The following is a 25,179-nucleotide window of genomic DNA, read 5'->3' on the forward strand; positions in this document are numbered from 1 at the left end:
TGAGTGAGGGTGTGTGTGTGTGTATGTGTGTGTGAGAGAGAGAGAGAGAGAGAAGGGAAAGAATCCAGAAGCACATTCTTTCCTGCAAGAAGAGAGAATGAGAAGGCGGGAAGCTGGGCAGGTTCCTTGTTCATTCATTGCTGCCCTTTGCCCGACTCCCCAGCCTTCAGAGAGACAGCAGTTTTCCGTGAGCACTTGCAGGTGGGTGGGCTTTCTCGTGGAGCCACCCCGCAGGAAGCAGTGCCCATGTTGAGTCAGTCCAAAGAAGGATGTGGAGCTCAGAGACTCTGGGCACCGGGCTGGCCTCTCCAATCATTCCCTCCTCAGAGAAAACCGTGATTGTCTCTGAACCATGCCCATTTGAACGTTGAGAGTGTGTTGGAAAGCCTGGGTAATGGAGGCAGACATACTGATATGGTGCTAAAAACCAGACTTCAGAATCGAGGCTAGTGGTTTGACTGATTTCTTCACCCACCGTAAAGATGAACCGGATACAGAACCTTCCTCGGAGACCCTTGCATTTGGGAGACAGAAGGAGGGGGTGCTCGTGCCCTTTTCTCCAAGGCTAATAGCCCCTCGGAGAAACTGTGGTTGGCCTCGTGTAAAGAGTTGGAATGGTTAGTCCCAATCCCTGCTGGCGTGACCTCATCCTTATTTTCTTTGACAGAAACTACGTGTCATCCTCAGGGTAGCTACCTAAGTTTGCATACTTCCTGGCTGACGGAACACTCCTGCCCGTGCCTTGGGGCCAGGGTGGTGAGTGTCAGTGGGAGGAGTAACCAAGTTTCACTTCCTCGCTGGTTGGAGACTCAGCCGCAGCGGGCTCCTTTCTCAGAGGAGGAGAGAGTGAGGAGTAGTAGGACCCATCTCTCTCTCTCTCTCTGCCTCTTCCCGTAGCACCTGGCAGGGGCTCAGCAGACGTGAGGAGCGCGAATGGGCAGAGCAGAATCTCTAGAAGGGAAGATGAGCACCCAGGATCCTTCAGATCTGTGGAGCAGATCAGATGGAGAAGCTGAGCTGCTCCAGGACTTGGGGTAAGAAAGCAGGTCTTCTTTTCTTGGTATCGCTTGGGTGAGCCCTGACTGCCAACTCCCACCCAAAGGCTCGCCTTGGTTGATTTTCTTTAGCACCCTGCCATATCGGTCTTCTCTGCTTTCCGCAGCACTCATCTGAGCCCGTTAAGCATCTTATTGCTAGGGGCCAATCGCATTTCAAAAGCGTATAGTGTTTTCCCAAGGTGTGAAAACATCCAAGTGGAGAGAATGGGAAGAAAATCCAATGTTGGGTGTTCTTTTGAGCCTAGGGTCAGAATGGAGAGGTGTGAGTTGATGTTGCTTGGTTTCCTTGATATGGATCTGGTTTATGAATAAAAGCGCTGTTCAAATGTTTGGGGCTCTGAACTGTTGACAGTAAGAGGGCTGTCTTGCCAGTAAGATAAACAGCCCAGCCTACCGCTAGGGAAGGGACTTTTTCAAAAGAGAAAGAATGAGGAAGTGTCTGCCCTGTCCCATCTGGGTTTCTCTCTCCTGACACCACATTTGTGAGCTCATGTATGTATACGTCTGTATGCACAACTTTGAGCCTTTTAAATGCTAACGAATCAGGAAGAGGATAAAATTTATGCCTCAAGCAGGTTCTAAGTTTAAGTAGGTGGAGTCATCATAGTCCTGTCTTTAGTTTTTATTTTTATTTTTTCTTTTATTTTAAGGTTTTATTTATTGAGAGAGAGCGAATGAGAGAGAGCATGAGAAGGGGGAGGGTCAGAGGGAGAAGCAGACTCCCTGCTGAGTAGGGAGCCTGATGCAGGACTCGATCCTGGGACTCCAGGATCATGACCTGAGCCAAAGGCAGTTGCTTAACCAACTGAGCCACCCAGGTGTCCCGTAGTCCTGTCTTCAAGAAGGGACCAGATGAGACACCCCATCAGGGTATTTAATAAAAGAAGCAAGTATTACAGAAGAGAGGTGTAGGGGGTTTCTAGAGAAACTGGACCTTTACCCTAAAGCATCAGAAATATCCTAATGAGGCTGGCTTTGACACCTGTGCTTCACAAGGGACAAGACCAGAGCCTCTTTGTAAATAGCACTAACTCTGCAGCAACCCACGGGCATAGAAACTGTCATCTCCATCTTATAAAGGAAGAAAATGGCACCGAAGGGGTTGAAAAACTTGCCTACGTCACACATCAGCAAATGGCAAAGCTGGGATGGCAAGCTGCAAACTCCTGTGTTTACCAGAGAAAAACTGACACAGGGATGAAATCTCTGCATTAAGATGGCAGAGATTGTATCTTTTTGTGTGGTATAATTGTCAACGTTCTCAGTAAAGTCGTATCTTCAGATTTTAAAATGGAAGTCTCAGAATTCAACTCTACCTTCACAACGTAAATCAGATATAACAGCTAGAATTTTCTATAAAGTCAACTCCCCTTATTGGGAATTTGGAGTTTAGGATACCACTGTTCTTCCAGGCTGAAACTCCAAAGAGAAAGGGGCAAAATGCCCCTGAGCAGCCAAATGAGTGTCACCGATTCTGGGCACTAAAGCTAGATTTTGGGGCTCTCACTTATAGCCTTATTAAATTATCAAAGTATAAGTCTTTACGTGCTTCATTATCAATATTCCCAGCCCATGATCAGCAGGAAGCTCCAAAGGAGAAGAGAAACAAAGGAGGTATTCAATTCTGGTTCTTTAATTAAGCCATCCTGAGCCCACATTCTATGCTTGAGTGACATTGTCACCTCCTTGGATGACAAGGACAAGCTAGATGATGTCTCCTCTCTCCACCATATGCCCATAACAGGAAGTGACTGTGGGTAAAACCCACAAGGAAAACAGAATTCTGCCTTCCCTCCGTGGTCAGAGAATGGACGTTCAGTAGAACCCAGAAACATCCCAAAAAGGTGCATTTATGTCCAGACTTCTGTATTTCAGAAGGCCTGGAAATTTACTGAATATTTGAGAATGGTTTCCATAACAACAGACAAGCTACAATTAAATTGGAAAATCACTCTACAGTGGAGGTTCTCAACCTTAGCCATATACTAATATCACACAAGAAGTTTTTATTTAAAAAATTCTTTTCCAGGGGCACCTGGGTGGCTCAGTGTGTTAAGCGTCTGCCTTTGGCTCAGGTCATGATCTCAAGGTCCTGGGACCGAGCCCCACGTCGAGCCCCACATTGGGCTCCTTGCTCAGCAGGGAGTCTGTTTCTCCCTCTCTCTCTGCCTTTCTCCCCAACTTTTGCTCTCCTTTGTTCTCTCTCTCTCAAGTGAATAAATAACAATTAAAAAAAGAAATTCCTCTTCAGGCCACATGCCAGACAAATGACATTAGTATCATGGGAGTGAGCGTTTCCTTTTTACACTCCCCAAGTGATTCCAGAGAGAGACCAAGGTTTTGAGTCGCTGCATAAGGTATAAATCCAACAGAAGTGCTGAAAAAAATGAGGCTTTATTTTTCATTTATTGGATATGTCCCTGAATCCTTAAACCGTTAATAAATGTTGACATTTTATTTGTTGGTTTGGAAGCTTGCTTAACAATTTTATTGAGGTGCACTTTACAGATAAAACTCATTCATTTCAAGTGTACAAATCCACAATTTTTAGCAACTTTAAAGAGTCGTTCAAACATCACAAAAAAATCAATTTTAGAACATTTTCACCACCCCAATGAGAACCTTCAGGAGCATGGTTTTTTTTAATATAATTTTTAAAAATATAATAAGTCTATTTTTAAATATAATGGGGTGCTGATAAACCACTTGGACAAGCGGCGATTTCTAGAGTCTGCCTATTTCCCTGGTATAAACACTTCTACCGTGGGCAATTTCAAGCTGCCAACAGTTTAACAACCTAACTGTATAATTCCTGAAAATTTAATAACGCACTTGAGTGAGTACTTGCCCCTTCAGGACATGGCTGATAGACCTTTTGCAAGTGATAATATCTGAGAAAACATGAAAAGGACCAGTTGCCCCCAGCAAAATTCTGAATATAAATGAAACTTTTTCTTTGAAACTTTAAGTCACTGGTTAGGTACGATCTGTACCAAAACTTCAACCAAATTCAGTTTTTAAAAAGTGCCATAAAACCAAAATGATTTCATGTAGTTGATAAATAATAGGTGGCTGGTTTTAAAGATTTAATGTTTAAATTATTTTAAATATATCACTTGAATTGTTAGGTAGATTCTTATGTCGTATTTGGGGTAGATATAAACAGATGATGTGTTGGTTAGAATGATATCATACATCCTCGTTCTTGGGTCCCTATTTTTACTCAGGCTCTGGAATATTTGAGTTTTGAAAATTAAACCCTGAGCTTCAGCAAATTAATCTGTCACTTGCCTTTCTAGGACACACATGGCTTACTCAGAGCATCAATTTATTCTTTTCTAAAGTACCTAAATCAGGCAGCTCAGATGCATTTCTGAGTCTCATTTATAAAGCATCAATCTAAAAACACTTATTTTCTGGGGCACCTGGGTGGCTCAGTCAGCTAAGCATCTGCCTGTGCCTCAAGCCATGATCCCAGGGTCTGGGGATCCAGCCCCGCCCTGGGCTCCCTGCTCACCAGGGCTTCAGCCTCTCTCTCCCCCTCTGCCCCTCCCCATACTGGTGCTCTGTGCTTGTGTGCGTGCTCTCTCTCAAATAAATAAAATCTTTTAAAAAAATTTTTTCAAAAATAAAAACATTTATGTTCTTTAATCCTAAATGTATTAATGTGTCCAAAGCAAAGGAGAAATAACCCCATCTGTGATTGTCGCTCAGCTTTACTTACACTTTGGCGGGATGGGACTGGGGGAGGAGGTGGGCTGTGGGGAGGACAGGAGGGGCAAAGAGTGCTGAGAATGGTCAGTGATAAGGAAGAGGTGGGCTGGGAACAGTGAGGCTGTTTGTTGCTTTCAAAATGGAGCAATGGGGAAATGAAACAAATAGTGAATGCTAGAGAGGTGACCTCAATAAATAACTAGTTCTAAAATTGCTAGTTAGTTAACAATTTAAAGTTTCAGACAGTCTTTGATTATTATAACAAAGTTCGCTACAAGACAATGTAATCAATCCAACAGTAAGTCAGTAAGCAAGTTTCTAATTTCTCTACCACCGTACATATAAGAGAAGGTTAAACTAGATCAGGGGTCAGCAAGCTTTTTTTTTTTTTTTAAACAGATAATAAATTTTCCAGGCTTTGCAGGCTTTGTGATTTTGGCCACAGGTACTCACATCTGCCACTGACATGCAAAAACAGCCATAGATAACACAGAGACAAATGACCGTGACATTGCTCAGAGAAAACGTTATTTGTGGACACTGAAATTTGAATTTCATATTATCTTCATGAGTCACAAAATATTTTTCTATTTTTTTTCCTCCCATCATTTAAAAATGTAAGACCGTTCTTGTCTCTGAGTCTATACAAACTTGTACCCTGGCAGGAAATACAAAAACCTGTACCCTGGCGGGATTTGGCCCTCAGGTGGTGGTTTGCTGACTCAGGGAACAGATGATCATAACCAAAATGAGTCCTTGTTAGGAGCCAGACATTTTGCAAACACCGGCTGTGGTCTTCAGAAGGTACTAGCATTCCAACTTTATGTACAAGGAGACTCACTAGCAGCAAAATCACGTTGCCTGAAGTCCCATGGATTCTTGTGATAATTCATTTTTTACTGACCACACACTATGTGCCAGCACCGTGCCATTTCTGCCCATTATGTCACTTAGCTTTCCCAGTAACACTTTCAATGTGGTATGATTATACCCATTTCATAGAGACAGAGAGGGGCTTCAGACAAGTTCGGTGAACCGTGCAGGTTACAGAGCTCACAGTGGTGCAGCTGAGGAACACGCCTACAAGTCTACCCCAAAGCGATGCTCTTTGCACTATTTGAAGAAGCTCTGTGTTCTAATAATGGCAACAGGGAATTATTGGATGTCACTATGTGCCAGACACTGTTTTAAGTCCTTTGTATGTATGACTTATTAAATTTACGCATCACTGTGGAATAAATACTATATCATTTCCATTTACAAACAAGAAAAGTGAAGGATAGAGTTTTAGCACATGTCCAAGGTTACATGCTCAAAAACCTTTAAATCCAGGAGTTTGGCTCTGAGGCCCACATGCCTTCCCACTAATGCAACTTGCTACTTTTCATCACACATGTCTCCTCTTTTTATATTAGCACTGTTTGCTGATACTAATAAGAACTGAGAGACAAGAAGAAAGTTCTGTGATTACTACAGCCAACAAATGTTATTATCAAAAGACCTAAGTCTTGGGCGCCTGGGTGGCTCAGTGGGTTAAAGCCGCTTCCTTCAGCTCAGGTCATGATCCCAGCGTCCTGGGATCGAGCCCCACATCGGGCTCTCTGCTCAGCAGGGAGCCTGCTTCCTCCCTTCTCTCTCTGCTTACCTCTCTGCCTACTTGTGATCTGTCAAATAAATAAATAAAATCTTTAAAAAAAAAAAAAAGACCTAAGTCTTTTGTGTTCTTCACATAATATGCATGCTCATGCCTGCGAAGCCAGGCCAGTACCCTAATTAATCAAAGCTTTATTGGATTTCTTTTTTATAGATTTTATTTATTTATTTGAGTGAAGAGAGAGAGCATGAGCAGGAAGGAGTGGGAAAAGCAGACTCCCCACTGAGCAGGGAGCCCAATGTGGGTGTTGGTCCCAGGAACCTGGGACCATGACCTGAGCTGAAGGCAGACACCTAACTGACTGAGCCACGCAGGTGCCCCCCAAAAAACTTCATTGGATTTTTTGTAGATTCCATTTTTCAGAGTTAGACAAACAGAATAGGCTAAGAAAAGTGTAGTAAGGTCAAAGTTTTGCTTTTTGTTGGTTTTTTTTTGGTAGCGAGAAAGAGGGAGTGGGTAGGGAGGAGCAGAGGGGGACGGTGAGGGAGAACCCATCAGGCCCAGCATGGAGTCTGATGCGGGGCTCGATCTCACAACCCTGAGATCATGAACTGAACCAAAATTAAGAGTCAGAAGCTCAAGCCACCCAGGTGCTGCTGAAGTCAACGTTTTAAAGGAATCTGTTTACGGAGCTGTGATACCAAGTGGAGTTATAAAACTTGTTCCTCTTCTGTGCACAACTCTGTAATCTTGGATTCTGAAAATAGAAGGTGATTCTCTGGTAGCTGTATGAAAATATGTAACTGGTTTACAGTTTAATCTCTCCTTGACTCAAATGAATTTCCTCTTCGGTTGTTGTGTTTTCTGTTCCTCTATGAGTGATGGTGACTTCCTCCTACTTACGTGTGGAAATCTGTCCACAAACGTTCTTCACGTCGAGTGGGGTCACTTTGTTTCATCCATTCATAGATCCAGCTGTTCAATGATGACAAGGCAGGGTGGGGGTCACTAAAATGAAGAGGAAACGGCTGTCCCCTCAAGAGTTCACAGGGGAGAGGACAGAGAAAGCACACACATGTAGTTAGAATGCAGGGTGGAGAGACTGAAGGCCATGAGTGTATCTAGGTGAAGCGCACGGTGTATGGCAGGAAGGAAGGACACCACTGGTCGTGGACAATAGGGCTTTGGAACTGGTAGGTATTTGTCAGTTGACATCAGAAGAGATGACATTTGCTGAAGAGAAAATGGCGTGAATGAAGGAGTAGACGTGGCAAAACATGGGAGTATTCAGGAAATCAGAAGCCCACATGACTCAGCACCTCTCATCCCAGGGACCAGCAGTTAAGGAATGTGCTCGTTCAGTGGGTTCTGGGCTCTACGTCTCAGAGTGTCTGCCGGGAACCTCACTGTCTAAGAAATGTCCACCTGCTTTTCCTCTTCTAGTTTCTAGTGTCATAGCCAGAGCCTTGGCCTTTAAAAGAAGGAAAAAAGCCTGCGTTCATTTCTTGTTCCTCCCAACTCCCCTGGAGGTAAATTCCTATTCTGAGCCCACAGGCTTCTGGTTCCCTGGTACGGAACTGTCTAGAACCAGCACAGTCCACCTGGTGGACTCTTCTCCGTGTTGCTCCCTCAACTCCAGAGTCTCTGTGGGTCATACATTCTCCTTGATCACCTGCCCACTAGAGCCTGCCCGCATTACCTGTTTTCAGACTTTTTTGTTTAAAAATATCGATAACTTGGGCGCCTGGGTGGCTCAGTGGGTTAAGCCGCTGCCTTCGGCTCAGGTCATGATCTCAGGGTCCTGGGATCAAGTCCCACATCGGGCTCTCTGCTTGGCAGGGAACCTGCTTCCCCTTCTCTCTCTCTGCCTGCTTGTGATCTCTCTCTCTGTCAAATAAATAAATAAAATCTTTAAAAAAAATATTGATAACTTTAGGGGCACCTGGGTGGCTCAGTTGGTTAAGCATCAGACTCTTGATTTCAGCTCAGGTCATGATCTCAGGGTCTTGGGATTGAGCCCCATGTCAGGCTCTGCACTCAGCAAGGAGTCTGCTTGTCCCTTTTCCTCTGCCCTGCCGCCCCCCACAACGCTACCTTCTCTTTCTCTCAGATAAATAAGTAAAACCTTGTAAAAAATATTTATGACTTTAAAAACTGTAAGAGCAGTAAGTTAATTTGTTTTGATAAAAGTATGGTTAGGCAAGAGAATGTCACTTTTTAGAGATACATGCTGAACTACTTAAAGCATCATGATATCTATAATTAATTTTAAAATGTTCCTCCAAAAATATATAAAGAATATATGGCAAAAGTTTGAAAATTATTCTACCTAAAACATGGGTATTATTTAAATATGTGTATTACTTTTTCTATTACTTATGCTATTTTTCTACTTCCTGAAGTTATTCACAGTAAACAGTTAAAAATAATAACTATATGTATTAATTATTGAAAATTTGGAAAATAAAAGCACCCAAAAAGTCAGCCAGGTACAACCACCCAGAATGACATATTGTTCAACTTGTCTCCAGTCTTTTAAAAAATATTTTTCTGGGTGCACCTGGTTAAGCCTCTGACTTTGGCTCAGGTCATGATCTCAGGGTCCTGGGATCGAGCCCCACATCGGCTCTCTGCTCAGAAGGGAGCCTGCTTCCCCCTCTCTCTCTGCCTGCCTCTCTGCCTACTTGTGATCTCTCTCTGTCAAATAAATAAATAAAATCTTTAAAATATATATATATATTTTTCTGTAAATACACACACACACACGCGCGTGCACATGCTCGCAGATTGAATTATGGCCATAGCACATATACAATTTTTCTTTTGCTTTCTGGTAGGATATTTTTCCATCATCTATGTTTTAGTCTGTGTCAGAGCCTGTTCTGGGTCTGGCTTTTCCCCAGGTCAGCCTGTTTCCCTCTATTAAAGTTTGGATATTTAGGTTGGTCCAAATTCCAGAAGGCTTTATATAGATTAGGAGTTTGGACTTTGGTCAAACTCCCTTTGATAATATGGACTTACTGAATGCTTATAAGAATGTGGAATTACATGGCCATCATGTTTTGTTTTGAGATTAATCTGGTAGATGAATCTGGTAGTTGAGCACAATAAGTAACAATGGGACTAGAGCCAAGAAAGCTAATTAGTCAGGGACTTTACAGATTGGGGAATAAGGAACTAGAGTGACGACCTGGGAGAGCAAGAAAGGAACAGAGGTGGAAACCAGTCATTCCACTTCGGGAAGCACAGTAAGCGATTCACATCCAAATAAGAATGAGTTCTGCTTTCGTATGGTTCTTCAAAATAACGTCAAAGGAATTTTAAAAATCTTAATGCCATCAGTGTCTTTTAATTCATTCTTTGTTTACTTTACCATGGTGCACTTCTAAAGTTGTCTGGGGTTCATCTTATGGCTTGTAGGGTTCTGACTCACTGCCAGTACAAGTCTATGTTTTGGGTTTGATTCTCCAGATAGTAAGAATCATTTTGCAAATGTCAGTCCGAAAGCGCCAAGAGGTTTGTCCCCCTGCTCTAGGCTGAGCACAGTCAACTCCTTTCCATGGCGAGCTCCTTAGGAGCAAGACTGTAGCTTCTTCATCTCTGACTGTCCCACCCCAGACCACCACTCAGCAAAGAGCAGGTGTGCCTGAAGGTTTGAATTGCACCAAGCTAAGTCAAAGGCAAGACCAGAATTTAAGGTCCTTGACTTCAGCCCTCTACCCCACCAACCCTGACAATGTGTTTGTATGTATTACCCTCAGACTCCCTCTGTCCCCTTATACCCAAAAGTTTTTTCTGGTGGGACAAACCGATGTTGCTGAGAGGCCTCATCTGAACCATGCAACCTAGAAGAGAGAACTCAGAAAACAAGGATCTGTCTGTCTTTTTTTTTCATCCCCTAAAGTCTGGGGCTCTTTCCCATAGCTGTAAGTTGCTGAAAGTGGACCTCTCTGTCTCTGGTAGCAGACTGCAATGGCAGCTGGCCCGCAGCAAGGACGTGCCCGGGAAGCAGCATTTTAGGTGGTACAGATGACCAGAGCAATGAGAACGAGTGTGGAGGCCAGCGTGATTCCATCTGGGGATGAGTCCTCCTGAGAAAACCTCTGGTGTGGGTCTCTGCCGAGCCATTCCAGGCCTCTGCAAGTTCTTATCCATGAAGTAGTTTCACCAGTCCATCTCTGAGCTTTGGCTCTTCGTCCAAATCCAGCAGTCGCTAAGCTCCAACCCCTAGGGGACCAGTAACACTCTTGTAGTCTTGCGACCATTCCTGCCCCGTGGTGGCTGACCTGGGGACCGTATGGAAGGATCTGTGCTGGAATGAGACGCAGGTTGTCCCCCTGCCCCCCAGGCCATGGCACGGCTCCTCTGGTCTCTGCAAGTCCTTGTCTTCCCTGGTGTGTCGACCCACCTACGAGTCAGGCTCCGCAGGTCTCTATGTGTCTGTGTCCTCCTCTCTCTTTGGCTTCTCTGCCTCAGTCTCCTGAATACTGTGGGTCCCTCTGTCTCATGTGCCCTCAGCCACCGCCCCGTGTGTTTCTGCTATTTGTGTGAGCCACTGTGCCTTTCTAGCTGGCTCAGAGTTTTTCTGTCTCTCTGTCCACGGCTCTTCCCTTTTGTGTCTCTGACTCTTCGTGCCAGTCTGGGTCTCTGAATATCAGAGTCTCTGCCTCTGTCTCTGTGTGTCTTCCCTCTCACGGAATCGCGGGCCTCATTCCTCGGACTCCTTCAGGAACAGGTTTGCCCTGACCTCCAACCCCCACAGGATCCTCTGCTTCCTTTCCGTCCTGTTTGCCTTTAGCTGAGCCTTGACTCCCACCCAGAAAAAAACCTACAAACCTTGGGGCCCACCCTTAGTTCCTCGTTTGACCAGCTAGCCAGCACCCTGCCCCTGTCATCACTCAAGTATGTTTCCTAATTTCCCAGGGCCGCTGGCCTCACCATTTAGGTCCGCGATTCGCACATGGAAATGTGGGCACTCAGAATGGCAATATGAAGAGCCACAGACCAGCAGGTTCCATGACAGAAACCTCCTTACTGGAAGGACTGAGGGGAGCTGATCTTCAGCCTAACCTCAGCATCACACGTAACACCTCTCTTAGGCCTCATCTGAATGTTCAGAAACTTTGCAAAGCCCGTTTGATTCTCTCCACTGGGACAGGGCCAGTGGAAAAATACACTCACCTTTGCCAATAGGGGACTTCATGTATTTATATGGACAGCACTGTCTTATCCTAGACATTGTTGTGAGGTTAGTATAATATAAATTGCGGCACTGACAGCTCTTGAGTTGACAAGGTTTTTCCTTATCTGTAACCCACAATTTCTGATGGCGTAGAGGGCCAAGAACTTTATTTTTCACAAAACATCACAGTATTTAGGACCAACCATATGACCAGACGAGCATGAGGGAAATCAGCAGCCAAGCAGTCCTGCCGAACGACTCAAGTGCTAAGGACAGGTGAACCCAGGTTAAGATGGCTTGGAGTTGCACTGCCCTATGGTTTCATCCTCTGTTCTATCCCCATTGTGTTTGGAGGGATTCTGAGGCCCAAGTACATAACCTTAGCAAGAAAGAAAACGGATCAGTTGGTGCCATTATCCAAGGCCTTTATTTATTTTTTTATTTTTTACTTTTTATTTATTTTTATTTTTAATTAACATATAATGTATTATTTGTCCCAGGGGTACAGGTCTGTGAATCATCAATCTGACACAGTTCACAGCAATCATCATAGCATATACTCTCCCCAATATCCATGACTCAGCCACCCTTTCCCACCCCCTCCCCCAGCAACCCTCAGTTTGTTTCCTAAGAGTCTCATATGGTTTGTCTCCCTCCATCTTGTTTCATTTTTCCCTCACCCCCACGACACTCCACCCTGCCTCTCAAATTCCACATATCAGTGAGATCATATGATAATTGCCTTTCTCTGATTAACTTATTTCGCTTAGCATAATACCCTCTAGTTCCATCCACATAGATGCAAATGGCAAGATTTCAGGGGTTTTTGATGACTGCATAGTATTCCATTGGGTGTGCGTGTGTGTGTGTGTGTGTGTGTGTGTACACACACCACATCTTCTTTATCCATTCATCTGTCGATGGACATCTAGGCTATCCATGACCTTTAAAAAGGGGTATGGCATCCTCTGTTACACATTTGCTGTCTTTGGTCTAGAGGGTACAGAGAGTGAGTCCGTGTCATTCAAAAGTGAGGATAAGTTTGAAAATGAAGACAAAAAGAAAATTTTGTAAAGAGGGTTTTTATTGGCTGTTCAACTCCAAGGACTTTTAGCTGCTGTCACACAATCAGGAGTCTCTATTCTTGCTTTAGGTTGCATTATATGTTTTCTCTTATAACTCTGATGGGACCGAATGTAGGTTCTATGTCACTTCTCTTTGCCAGGAAGGGGAAGAACAAGTCATTCATTATATGAATAATCTGTTGATATGGGTTACTAAGAAATTTTCTCACCAAGGAATATATAATCTAAATGGGTGTGTGGCTCATGTTTTAACATGCAAGACCACTCCTGTGCCCACTTGTTCTTCCAGAGTTCTTTTGCATTACTCCTCAATTTAAAGCCTCTGTTTCAACTAGGCATTCTGTTTCCTATGTATCAGGCATGTGTTAACCACAGTGCCTTTGCTTATGCCATTTCTCTCATTGAAATGCTCTTTTCTCTCGCTGCTTAATGAAGCCTTTATTTATTCTTGAAGCTCCAGTTCATTATTGTCCTCCTCCATGAAGCTTTCCCTGATATGCCAGCCCCTGTGAGCTATACCATTTACTATCTGTATCACTACGATTGCAGCTATTTGGGAAATTTCTGCCCATGTTAGCTTGCAAATCCTTCTCTTATCCTCTCCGTTGGTACTTTAAAGCCATTTAGTACTTTCTTTACCCTCTGTGTACTCTTCTTTAGATGAGACACACTGTGAACTCAACTATCAAACCTACTGAAACAAATTAAAGTTTTTAGGACCAAGAGTCCTTGACCTCTGTGCTTTTCAAACTCTAAACTGCATTAACAATCATATGGGACTCTTGATGAATATAAATTATAGCTTAACAAGTGTAGGGGTCTGAAATGTCCATTTCTATCAAGATTGCCAGGCACTGAGTAGCAAGGCTTTGCACTGTTTTTCAAACACCAAGTGCAACTCATTCATGTCCATAAAGTCAGTTTAGTGGGTCACAATCAATGTTTGTCAAAAATAAGTGGAGAAAAGAAAATAGTAAATAGTAAGTATCTTATGGAAGAGCAGTGTTGTTTCTTATAATACTCTGGTGTGTGTGTGTGTGTGTGTGTGTGGAGAGAGAGAGAGAGAGATACAAATGCATTTTATACTGTGGGCTGATTCAAGAAGTTTGAAAGCCTCTCCTTTAAAGGATAGAGCAAAATGAAATATCAGTTTATATCAGTGGATTAAGTTAAGACAGTAAAACCTAATAGGGTAAAAACTGTGAAGGCTCCAGAATGCCAGGGCAATTTTCCAGAAGGTTCTAGCACCAAGGGCCACTGCCCTGGAATGGGAGAAAGGGCTGACTTGAGGACCAGCCTGCTGGATCTAGCTGGGCTGCCTTTCTCTGTGGTTGAGCTCACTTCCTGTACCTAACTGAGAGTCAACGATGAAAATTCTTTAGTGGGTGGGTGTTTCCTAATTTGTTACTATATCATGGAAGGGATAAATACCACTGTTTCCTTCAAGGTCAACTGTTGGTTTTGGTAATCTCATACCCAGTGCAAATATTCTTTTCAAGCTTGATGAGTCTCTGCTCTGTTACCTCCATTAGCCTTGAGACATATTTATAGCAATGTGTGTGGGCCTCGGGGAAAAAGAAGAATATAACATTGCTTGAATGTATGTTATAAATAGTAGTTTCTTGCTCTTTTCTACTTCTTCAGAAAAAAATGAGACCAAAAGAATTTTTTTTTAATTTTTTGTTTCAGGAAAATGAACCTTATTCCACACTATTCCCATACCTAGCACAATGCCTACCATATTTTATCTAGCATAAGATACAAGATTTGCTAAATATAAAACATATTATAAGTAGCATGTTCTCCTCTGCAAAAGTTAAAGAATCATAAAAAAAAAAAAGTTTGCAAAAGGGTGCCTGGGTGTCTCAGTCAGTTAAGTGTCCGTCTGCGGCTCTGGTTATGATCCCAGGGTCCTGGGATCCAGGCCCACCCCCACCAGTGTCAGGTTCTCTGCTCAGCGGGGAGTCTGCTTCTCCCTCTCCCTCAGCCCCTTCCCCTGCTTGCACGCTCTCCGTCTCTATCTCAAACAAAGAAATAAAATCTAAAAAAAAAAAAATAATGTTTGTAAAAGAAGACAGTGTTCCAATACATGAAAACAAAAGGGTTTTCTTACCATAGCACTATTATTAGTCACCTTGACTTCTGAGAAAACTAAAGTTGCTATTTGTGTGGGGTCACATAGCTAACAAGTAGGAAGTTGGAGCAAACAGACAAGCTAAGGAAGTGACCAGAGACAAAGGCAAGGTCCCTCCTCAGCAGAACTCTCCCTGACGTGCAGTGCTACATGGACATTTGTGATAGAAGCTCTCTGCTTCTTCACATTTCTTTTCAGTTGGCATTTCCCAGTTGTAAAAAGGTTTCTTACTGCCCTTAATTCAAAAAATGTCGGTCTCCTGATGCAGTTGGGGAAGACGTGACAGAACGGCAGAGGAAAATGACTTACTTGGGAGTTCTAATCAACCAACAGTAGGTACAGTGTAAATCCCCAGCATGATGCAATTGTCAAGAAACTAACACAATCCTGGGGTTGCCTTACTACAGACCCAGCAGTAGAATAAAGGGGATCCTTTGAGGCTTAGTTTTCCAAGTCAGAGCTTACCTTTAACATAGATTTTAAAAATTTAGAAGGTTTCAGAGGGGATAATGTCCCTTGGTGCCCATCACGAAAAGAGAAGTTGAAGGTGATAGAAAGAGAAAAGAGTACAATCTAAATGCTTCAACTGTTTGTTTAAGTATCATGTATAGAACTCCAAGAAGTAGCTCTGGGACCATCTGTGGAAAGCTAGACAGCAGGAAACAGCAATTCAATGTAGGCAAGTATGGAAAGATCTTGCCTATAGAGTAGTGAGTTCCTGTCATTGATGATATGTAGCAAAGGTTGGATGCGAGTCTTGTTAGGGTTGAGGTTTTATTTACCCACTGTACAAAAGAATTCTTGAAAAGAACTATAGGGACGCCTGGGTGGCTCAGTCCATTAAGCGGCTGCCTTCGGCTCAGGTCATGATTCCGGGGTCCTGGGATTGAGTCCCGCATCGGGCTCCTTTCTCAGCAGGGAGCCTGCTTCTCTCTCTCTGCCTCTGCCTGCCTCTCTGCCTAGTTGTGATCTCTGCCTGTCAAATAAATAAATAAAATCTTAAAAAAAAAAAAAAGAACTATAAACCAACCTGATGGTGGGGGATTATACATGGATTTTATTCCCTAAGCTAAACATTTTTTTTAAAGATCCATTTATTTATTTGAGAGAGAGAGAGGATGTGTGTGCAGGGGTGAGTCAGGTTGGGGGGCAGAGGGAGAAGGAGAGAGAGAGAGAATCTTAAGCAGACTCTCCACAGAGCCCAACATAGAGCTTGATCTCACGACCCTGAGATCATGACCTGAACTGAAAACAAGAGGCAGGTGCTTAACCAACTGAGCCACCAGATGCCCCTAAGCTAAACATTTTTAGTAGTTTAATTTTTTAGAGCTTAGAAGCATATGTAATTTTTAGAGTCACCAGTAAACTTAGAAATAAGTTTACTGGGAAGCCAATGAGGCCATAGCTTCAGGGCCCCTCCCTGGTACAGACCCTAGTCATATAGTTAATAAATGTCATCCATTCAAAGAGTATTTAAGGTTAGTCCCTATACATGCAAACGTAAAACACTCTGGAATCTTAGAACTCATATTTGAGAGAAATTTGATAGAGGTCCCAGAATTTGGCAATGATTTTAAAAACTTGATTACCCATAAGCCTGAAAATAATTTTTCTATGCTGTGAATAATTTTTAAAAAAATATTCTAGATGAAAGGCTGACTTATTATTCTAGTGTCTCTCTAGAAAACAACATTGTTGTCATGTAAAGAAATAAAGATAATACAACCAAAAATATAGAGGAAAAAAGTATAAGGGTATGTGAGGCAGTTAATGAAAATAAGTTGTCTTTCTTGGTTTTGTGATGTTTGTTAGCTTTTTAAACGTGTCTTTTTTGTGTGATTTCTCATTCTACATAATTATTTAATTTTGTATAATTTTATATCAATTTTCTTAAAGAGAATTGCAAATTTTACAAGCTTCGAGCTGTCTAAAATCTGACTCTTTGGCCTAATAATCAGAATAACAACAACAACAAAAAAATGTTTTAAACGGTTCCAGTGATAGGAATTTAGTTGGAATACAGTTCCATGCAATTAGGTCTTTCTGTAAGGAGCTGTCAAGTGTGCATATGAAGCCATAAAAATCGCTGTAGCATCAGCCAAGGACCTGTCAATCCCCAGCGCCCTCTGTCAATCGGCCAACCTCCCAGCTTCGTCACCACACCTGCCCCGAGTTGCTCACACCACCGAGTGCTGCTCTGATGCGAGACACACTTACCATTCTCTGGTTTCCAGGCCTGCTCTCCTGTCATTCCCTTCCCTGAACAGTGGTCACTCCAAATCTCACCACGCTTTACATGGAGAAAAAGTTTCTCTCTCTCCCCAGCTTTCTCCCACCCTGAGTGCTAGGTCACTTCCAGTGTTCAATAAACAGCAGCGGATAAAGGAAAGAATAAAACAAATTATTAGCAGAGCTGTCTCTGGAGGTTGGAGTAAAGAAGACCTTAACTGCTTCCCTTTTTTTCCAGTTCTGGTCTCCCGGTGGATAGATGAATCTCTTTTATTATTATTTTTTAGATCAAGCCAATCAGGAAACTGTGACGGAGCTATAGTCTTCCTTAACAACACCCTTCACCTGGGTTCCTTCCAGGATTTGAGTTTGGTGTTGTATTTTTTTCAGACTTCTATTTTATGCTTTTGCATACTTGTATATGATTATGTGTATGTGTGGTATTGTTTGGGTGGAAAGGAAAGTTGTTTTTGTTTTTTTTTTTTAAATAAGAGGTGTCATCCCGTACCTGTCACTAGTCCTCTAACTTAATAACGTGTTTTGGGATCCATCAGCTTTGATGTGTGTGTGTACACAAACATCCTCAGTGATGCCTAGTGGGGGTGCACTTGGCTTCTGAGCAAAACAATTTTCAGGTGTTTAGGACTGCATTGTTCTTTGTTGCAAGTTAAGCATTCCAGGCACCCCACCACCCCCCGACCCTCCTTTGCACAAAGTGCTCATAGCACCTGACCCCTTGCCCTCATCAACAAAATGCTCTCAATGCCTTTTCACCCTCGGTTAACTTCTTACATAATCTTCTTCTAGGAGCTCTCAACTTTATTTATCATTTTGCTGCTGGTAGATATTTAGGATGGTTCCAAATTTTTACTCTCACCAAGTCTGCAATAAACACCTTGTTCCTATTTCCTTCAGCTTACGTGTGAGTATTGCCAAGAGGCTGACTCTAGAACAGGAATCCCTGGTCACATGCCCATGTTCAGTCCACCTGTGCTAGATTCCCCTCCAGCCTTCTACCCTTACCAGCAGTGAATGGTAATACCCATGGCCCTGTATTCTTCAATACCTAATAGTGTCTAATTCTTCAATTTTAGCCATGCTGGCGAGTAAAGAAAATATCACGTTGTTGTCTTAATTTACAGTTCTCTAATTAGTATTGAGACTATTGAAATTCATATTTGTTCCTTTGTGAAAGACTCCCACTTTCTCTTCTATATGTGTACATATGATTTATAATCGGAAAAAATAATAACACTTTACAAAATAACTTACTGTCCTTCACGGCCTACTCAGATATTGGCTCATTCAAACAATGGTCTTTATCTTTCTTCCTGGAACCATTCTCTGGAACGTAGTTTGCAAAGTACTTGGCTTACTCTTCTGACTAAATTAGTGGAGACTAGACCGGGGCTTTTCCATTTCTATTCCCTTTGACCTGCCTTGTATAATGCCTTGTGTTATGTCTGGCACAGATCTGAAGCTTAATAAATGAAGAATGGAATGATAAAAGGTAGAGAAGGTTGTTATGAGAAAACTGTCAGCTTTATTTTCAACCTTTGGCTCTTTGTGGACACGGTCTTGAATGATCCTTACCGAAAGTGGACGTAGACCTAGAAAGGACATGTAATGTTATTTGGATCTAGAGTCACTTTCCCAGAAGATACGTTCATCAAAATTTCTAGGAAAGGGATACTTAGCTCAACTAAAAGAGGAAGGTCAGATGTGGAAGAGCTCTTCAGGGAATGAGGATCCCATTACCCCAGAGACATCTTGAAATGTGGGAAGCTGCCTGGTAGTCTCTGTCTTAGGTCAGCCCAGGCCCAGGACTCGATAAAACCCAACGGGATGGCAATAGTGACTCAGCCAAGCTGCCACCCAGAAACTAACCCGTGCTGAGATATTCCACATTCAGGACGGTGTGATTCTCCCTGCTTTACGCTCAAGTGTTTCTTGTATGTTTATGATACATCATTATGATTTGAAAGATGAGCATAAAAAAAATCTTAGTAAAAACTGCCATCCGGCTGTAATTACCAGAAGAATTCTGTAAATGTTTTCAACACAGACTTCAGATCTCACTGAAAAGAATCCAAAAAAATGTCCAAGCCCTTTATGTTTTAGAATTTCATTAATCAAGTTTTATCACTTCAAAGAAGTAACCTATTGGCTCAAACAGAATCTTACACCAAAGTGTTCATCCAAAAAATAATTATTGGCATGATGTATTTAAGGACTTGTGACCTTGTGGAGATTCCACCTGTCAAAAAGAATTAGAATTTTGGCTGTAGCCAAACCTGAATTTTTTATAGTTTCACTTTTAATTCCTACAATTGTCCTTTTTCTATTGAGGCATAACTGACACACAACATTGTCTTCGTTCCAGATTCCAACTGTCCTTTGAAAGCATTTTGTAATGAGAAGATTTGAACTTGTCTGAATCAGTTCAAGGAAGGGGGCTTCTTTGTGCATAAACAACTGGGTGATCTTATAGAAATGTTTCTCTTTGCCATTGCTTCCAGCCCACAAATACATTTCTAATACTGGATGGGGGCATCTGTGCCCCACAGAGGAAATATGCTAAAGAAAGATGTATTGGGAAATGCAGATTTAGAAAACAGATTGCTTGGAGACCTATGTAGAAACTTCCTTCCACAGATGGTCTTACATGGACTGTTTATTATCAGGCTAAAGTTTCATGCCAGAGGGATGTCCCAGTAGACGACAGCAGGAGCCCTCACCCTCAGAGTAGGACCCTTCCTTGAAGTTTTGTTTTGTTTTGTGTTTTTTGTTTTTGAGATTTTTATTTATTTGAAAGAGAGAGAAAGAGCACAAGTGGGGAGTGCAGAGGGAGAGGGAGAAGCAGATGCCCCGCTGAGGGGGGAGCCTGAGGCAGGGCTGGATCCCAGGACCCTGGGATCCTGACCTGAGCCAAAGCAGACACTTAACCGACTGAGCCCCCCAGGCACCGTCTTCCTTGAGGTTCTTGTACACTATCCATTCATCTTCAATAGCTCTTCAATCACTGGCATAGTTGACATCACTTGTGTAGTTGCCTGTGACCCCTTCCTCTCCGCTGCCCTGAGCTGGGGGTCCCTTGCAGGGGCGACTATCCCCTGTACCTAGCTTCCCATTTTCCAAAATAAACTCAAGGTAATAAAAAAATTATATTTGAGGCCCAAGAAAATCACATTGATGAGGATGTAGCACAAGTTAGGTTTTGTGGGTCTCAGTGGTTTCATGTAACCACTACCGTGTCCTGAGTTCTGACGTTTGCCAGGCCTGTTTCGGCCATTTCATGTGTGTTAATGTGAGGGGTACTCACAACTGCCCATGGGATATGGCTAGTGTGAATCCTGTTTTAGAAGTGAGAAAGCTGAGGTTCTGACTGGTTACAGAACTTGCCCAGGGTTGTGCAGCTGGTGGAGGTGTTTATCACCTGGATAGGACTCGAGTGAACGAACTCCAGGGGCCACAATCCCATCTTACCACACTGGACCGCCTCTAGCGAGTCACTAAAAAAATGTGTAAGATCTATGGGGAAAGGAGCAGATCAGTGTGCCTAGAATTCTCTTATTTCCACAAAGTTAGGAGGTGGGGGGTCGTACTAGAATGCCTTCAGATACATAGCTCTCTCTGAGGGGGAAACGTGGGAAAATGGCTGACATTGGTGTCCTCTGGAAAGAAAACAGGGGAGCTGGGGATTCAGGGTGAGAACAAGGTTTTTACCGAGTCTTCTTTTTGAGCCACTTGAGGTTTTTTTCTTCTACCATGGATCTATGTTACCTTTTCTAAAACAAACTTTTTAAAAAACATATAGATTGATTTGAATCTCCTTGGGACTTCTCTGGCTCCTCGGATACTTGTCAGTTTGAAACATGATCTGATGGGGTTTACGTGTCAGTATAAAACATCGGAATTCCTTGTGTTCAACTTCATCTCACTGGTGACCGTGGACTTCAGTATAGTAGCTCAGAGGTTTGCCAACACTGCAAAAGGCAGGACCATATTTGCAAAAGAGCGTGTGAGAGAGAGATCAAGAGAAAGAAAATCGGCCAAATCTTATTCTTAACGGTTATTTTTGACTTGGACTTTGAAAAAAGTCTTGCTAAAGGTAAGACCTTATCTCCAAATAAGGTCACATGTTGAAGTACTGGGATTCAGGATTTCAACATACGAATTATCAGGACACAGTTCAACCCATAACCTTGCTTTTCGCCAGTTCTCTCTACTCTCCCCTCAGCCCGGCCCAGAGAGTTCCTTGTCCTGATGTTTGGTCTCTGGGCTACCTGTCGTGGAGAACATTGCTGAGGTCATCTCTGAGAGGAAAACCCAGTGAAGGAAGAGTCGCCTGTGGTGAGTCCCAAGTGAAAGTGTGGTTCTCTCCTTCCTAGGTGGTATCATGGCAACCTCACACGCCACGCGGCCGAGGCTCTTCTCCTCTCAAACGGATGTGACGGCAGCTACCTTCTGAGGGACAGCAATGAAAGGACGGGGCTGTACTCTCTCTCTGTGAGGTAGGACGCTGATGAACTCTATGAATTCAACATTGTTCCAACTCTTCCTTACACAGGCATTGACTTTATCATCACACTCACATTGCCAGGTAACAACATTCTCACATTGCCAGAAAAAAACTCTCTTGACTCCTGGGAGACCTGCAGCTCTAAGGATTCCAAGGCCTGAATGGTGGACGGAGAACCGTTCTTTCTCCTTCCCTCAGCAGGAAAGGAAATGGGAGGGCCTAAGGACACTTTATGAATTGTTTAGTGTCTTACTTACCTGATGGAGAAACTGAAACCCAAAGTGCTAAATTGTCTTTGCACCCCATAAATCAATGATAGAAACAGCACCGGAATCCAAATCCCTGAAACCTGGCCCAGCGTCCTCTTAAGAGTTCTTGCTAGCCCTGGAAAATCAGAATGATTTGTGACTGTGCAACATTCATAATCACAAACTCAAGCAGGCAATAAGGCAAATTTTAAGGTTTTTTTTCTTTCTTTAAATGGATTGACCTTTCTCCAAGCTCCACTTCCTCTGAGTGTTAATGGAATTAATCTGGTCCCTACACAGCCCTAACCCGTGATGGTCCAGTCCTTCCAGGGTCTCTCTCCTCCCCTGCTTCCTCCCAGCTGGCCTCTTGATCAGGGAAGCTGACCTCGCCCGGTGATAATCGTGGGGAGGCATTGGTTTTCGGTCAGCATCTGTCACCTTGGCCTCTGCGGGCGTGTAGCAAGGCTTTCCGGGTTTATGGGGAGTTGCCTTCTGCTTAGACTCGGGATGTGAGGATCCATGAAATTGACAACCTCAAACTGTTACTGTTTTTTTGCTGTTCTAATAGCACCTCCATATGCTCCTGAAAAGAGTCCCTTGGGGGGCTTCTGAGTGGCTCAGTTGGTTAATCGACTGCCTTCAGCTCATGTTATAATCTTGGGGTCCTGGGATGGAGCCCCAGGCCAGACTCTGCTCCTCGGGGAGCCTGCTGCTTCTCCCTCTCCCCCTGCTTGTGCTCTCTCTGTCGAATAATTGAATAAAATCTTTAAAAAAAAATAAAAGTGTCCCTTGATGTCGCACCCCTCACGCTGATCTGACATGAGGTTTTCTCTATTCTTTTCTGCCCCACGTGGTCTAGGCCTCCTTGTCACTAACTCAGTAGCAACATCTATACTCCTTTCCCTCTGAATCCTTTTTCATCCAGTTTAGAGACCGTTTTTTTGTTGTTGTTGTTCTGTTTTATTTTTTTAAATCTCCTCTCCCTCTGATAGGGGCAAAGACTGGCTTCAAAAGTATTTCCCGAAATAATTGATGGCAGGTTTCTATGAGCTCAAAAGCCAAGAATTAATTTTCTTTTCTGCTCTTTGTGCTTCGGGACTTCCGTATTTTCTGTGCCCATAACGAGTTACCCCAAACTCAGTGGCTTTAAACAACTCCATTGATCATCTCATGGTCTCTGTGTGTCGCAAGCCCAGGTGGTTTCTCCAGTTTCTCTGCTGGGGCTCCTACCAGGCCGAAACCAAGGTGCTGGCTGACAGTGTGGTTCAGCGGGGCCTCAGAGTCCTCTTCCTTCAGTCTCTTCTTTTTTGCTTCATTCCTTTTCATTCGTTTCCTTGCTGCTGTAGGACTGAGCTCCATCTTTTCCATGTAGCTATTGGCCAGGGACCAGGGTCAGCCTCTGGAATCCACACATAGTTAGTTCCCTGCCAAGTGGCGCCCACAGGCAGTTCACAGCACGGATGTTTGCTTCCTTCTAGAATAGTCTCTCTGATCTCCTCTCCTGTGACCAGCCAGAAAGAACTCTTTGCTTTTACCAGGACTCTCATATGATTAGGTCAGGCCCACCCACACCATCTCCCTGTTTCTGGTCAGCTAATGCGGGGCCTGAATTATCTGCAAAATCCCTTCATAGTAGCATCTACACTAGCACTTTATTGGATAAATGGAAAAGATTTATGTAGTCCAGGGACTGAGAATCAGGGTCGCGATAGCTAGCTGCCTGCCACATCGTGGGAGGGTGAGGGGATAAATAAGAGGTCACGGAGAAAACACATACACACGCACACACACACATGCACATTCATTAACGTTTTTCGTGTTACTCTGCTATATTTTGCTTAGAATTTTTCTAGATAACATTTTTGGGAAAAGTATCCATCAGACATGAAATTCTGCTCAGGTAGAAGCATGAATGGTGCTTTCTCTGATGGACAGCTACAGGTGAAAATCTCATCAGGTCATTAGGCTGCGAATCCTTTAATGCATAGATCTCTCCCAGATCACTTAACAAACCTGCGGGAGTATTGGATCAAAGAATGTTAACTTTTCACCTGTAGATGTCTCATGTGAGCAATTAGATCAGAAGCTTCTTACAAATAGGTGGTGCATATATATCCCATCTGTATAAAAATGTAAAATTCAATTCACCAATTTCCAAGGCAAACACTTGGAAATGCTTTCAGAAAAAGAAATAACCACCAGCAGAGGTGAGAGGAACCATAGACTGGCTCAGAAGACTGGCTGATTTGACTCGTTCCCTGGTTCACTCCCTTAATAATCAGTGTTTGAGAGCATCCGCTCTATGCCGACCATGGTGGTGAGTGTTGAGAAGGTTCAGACTTCGCTCTGAGGAAGTATAGCCTCATGGGGTGTGGGACGCTGCACAGGTAGCTGTCTACAAGGTAGAATGCAGTAACCCACGGGAAAGAAAGCAAGATCTGTGCTTGGAGGGTTGAGGAGAGCAAAGCAAGTAACTTAAGATGGAAGGATCATGCAATGACTGACAGAGTAGGTGGTATTTGAACTGATGCTTGATCAGAAACAAAGGGGATGCTGTTGCAGGTGAAGGGGGCTGGGGGCTGTAAGAGCTAAGGGACAACAGCAGAAACCTCTAGGAGAACTGTAAGTCCACTTGGCTTAGAGCAGCCGTTCTCAGGGTGTGGTCCCCAGACCAGCAGCATCACCGAGAACATGTTAGGGGTGTAAATTCCCAGGCTCCACACCTTGGAAGTACTGAGTCAGGAATCCAGGGGATAGGACTCAGAAATCTGGGTTTTAACAAGCCCTCCTGGTGGTTCTGATTTCTGATGCATGCTAAAGTTGGAGCAGACCATTCATAGAGAAGAGAAGAATAGTGGGAGTCAAATAATGTATCTCTATGTAAGACATATATAATTTATATATATTATGTGTAATATAGAATTTATATATGCTTTCTATTTATATATATTATTTATATTATAAATAATACCTAATTTATATATTTATGTATAACTATATATACTTACAATTTATAATTTATTTAGTGCTCTGCCTTATTCCAAAAGTGAGGTGACAAATGACATTGTAGGAAATTGGGTATTTTATTCAGTAGGCAGTGGAACCAGCATGGCAAAAAAGGACAAATTAAGTGACAGAAACAGAATTCAGATGGATTCCCAAACAAGTAAGAGAGAAGAGCCAAAAAGAGGAGAACTTGGGGAGGGTGTGACCTGCCATTTCTATCATTCCCTATTCTCTGCTGGTCTTAAATACTGAAGGGGGTTACGGGTCAAGGATGACTTTGGGTAAGTCAGAGAATGCACGGGGAGAATCTCCTCTTGTCTTCTATTGCAGTGAAAAACTGGGAAGAGCTCTGCCAAAAAAGCACTAGTACTTTAAAAATGCCAGTGGTTTCAATAGTTGGGTTGTAA

At 43.1% G+C, this 25,179-nt stretch overlaps 1 protein-coding gene across 1 annotated transcript in view; it reads left to right on the plus strand.

Moving 5' to 3' along the window:
* The first annotated feature begins 826 nt into the window (after positions 1-826).
* The window catches only part of DAPP1 (dual adaptor of phosphotyrosine and 3-phosphoinositides 1), a 49,144-nt gene continuing 24,791 nt past the window's right edge, over positions 827-25,179 (plus strand). The window contains exons 1-2 of the mRNA XM_080797083.1: positions 827-1,034; positions 21,388-21,510. Of these exons, the coding sequence (XP_080653209.1) occupies positions 934-1,034; positions 21,388-21,510 (224 nt within the window). The 5' untranslated portion in view covers positions 827-933. The remainder of the gene's footprint in view (positions 1,035-21,387; positions 21,511-25,179) is intronic.

The sequence above is a fragment of the Martes martes genome, assembly GCF_963455335.1.
Source record: "Martes martes genome assembly, chromosome: 2".
Classification (NCBI taxonomy): Eukaryota; Metazoa; Chordata; class Mammalia; order Carnivora; family Mustelidae; genus Martes; species Martes martes.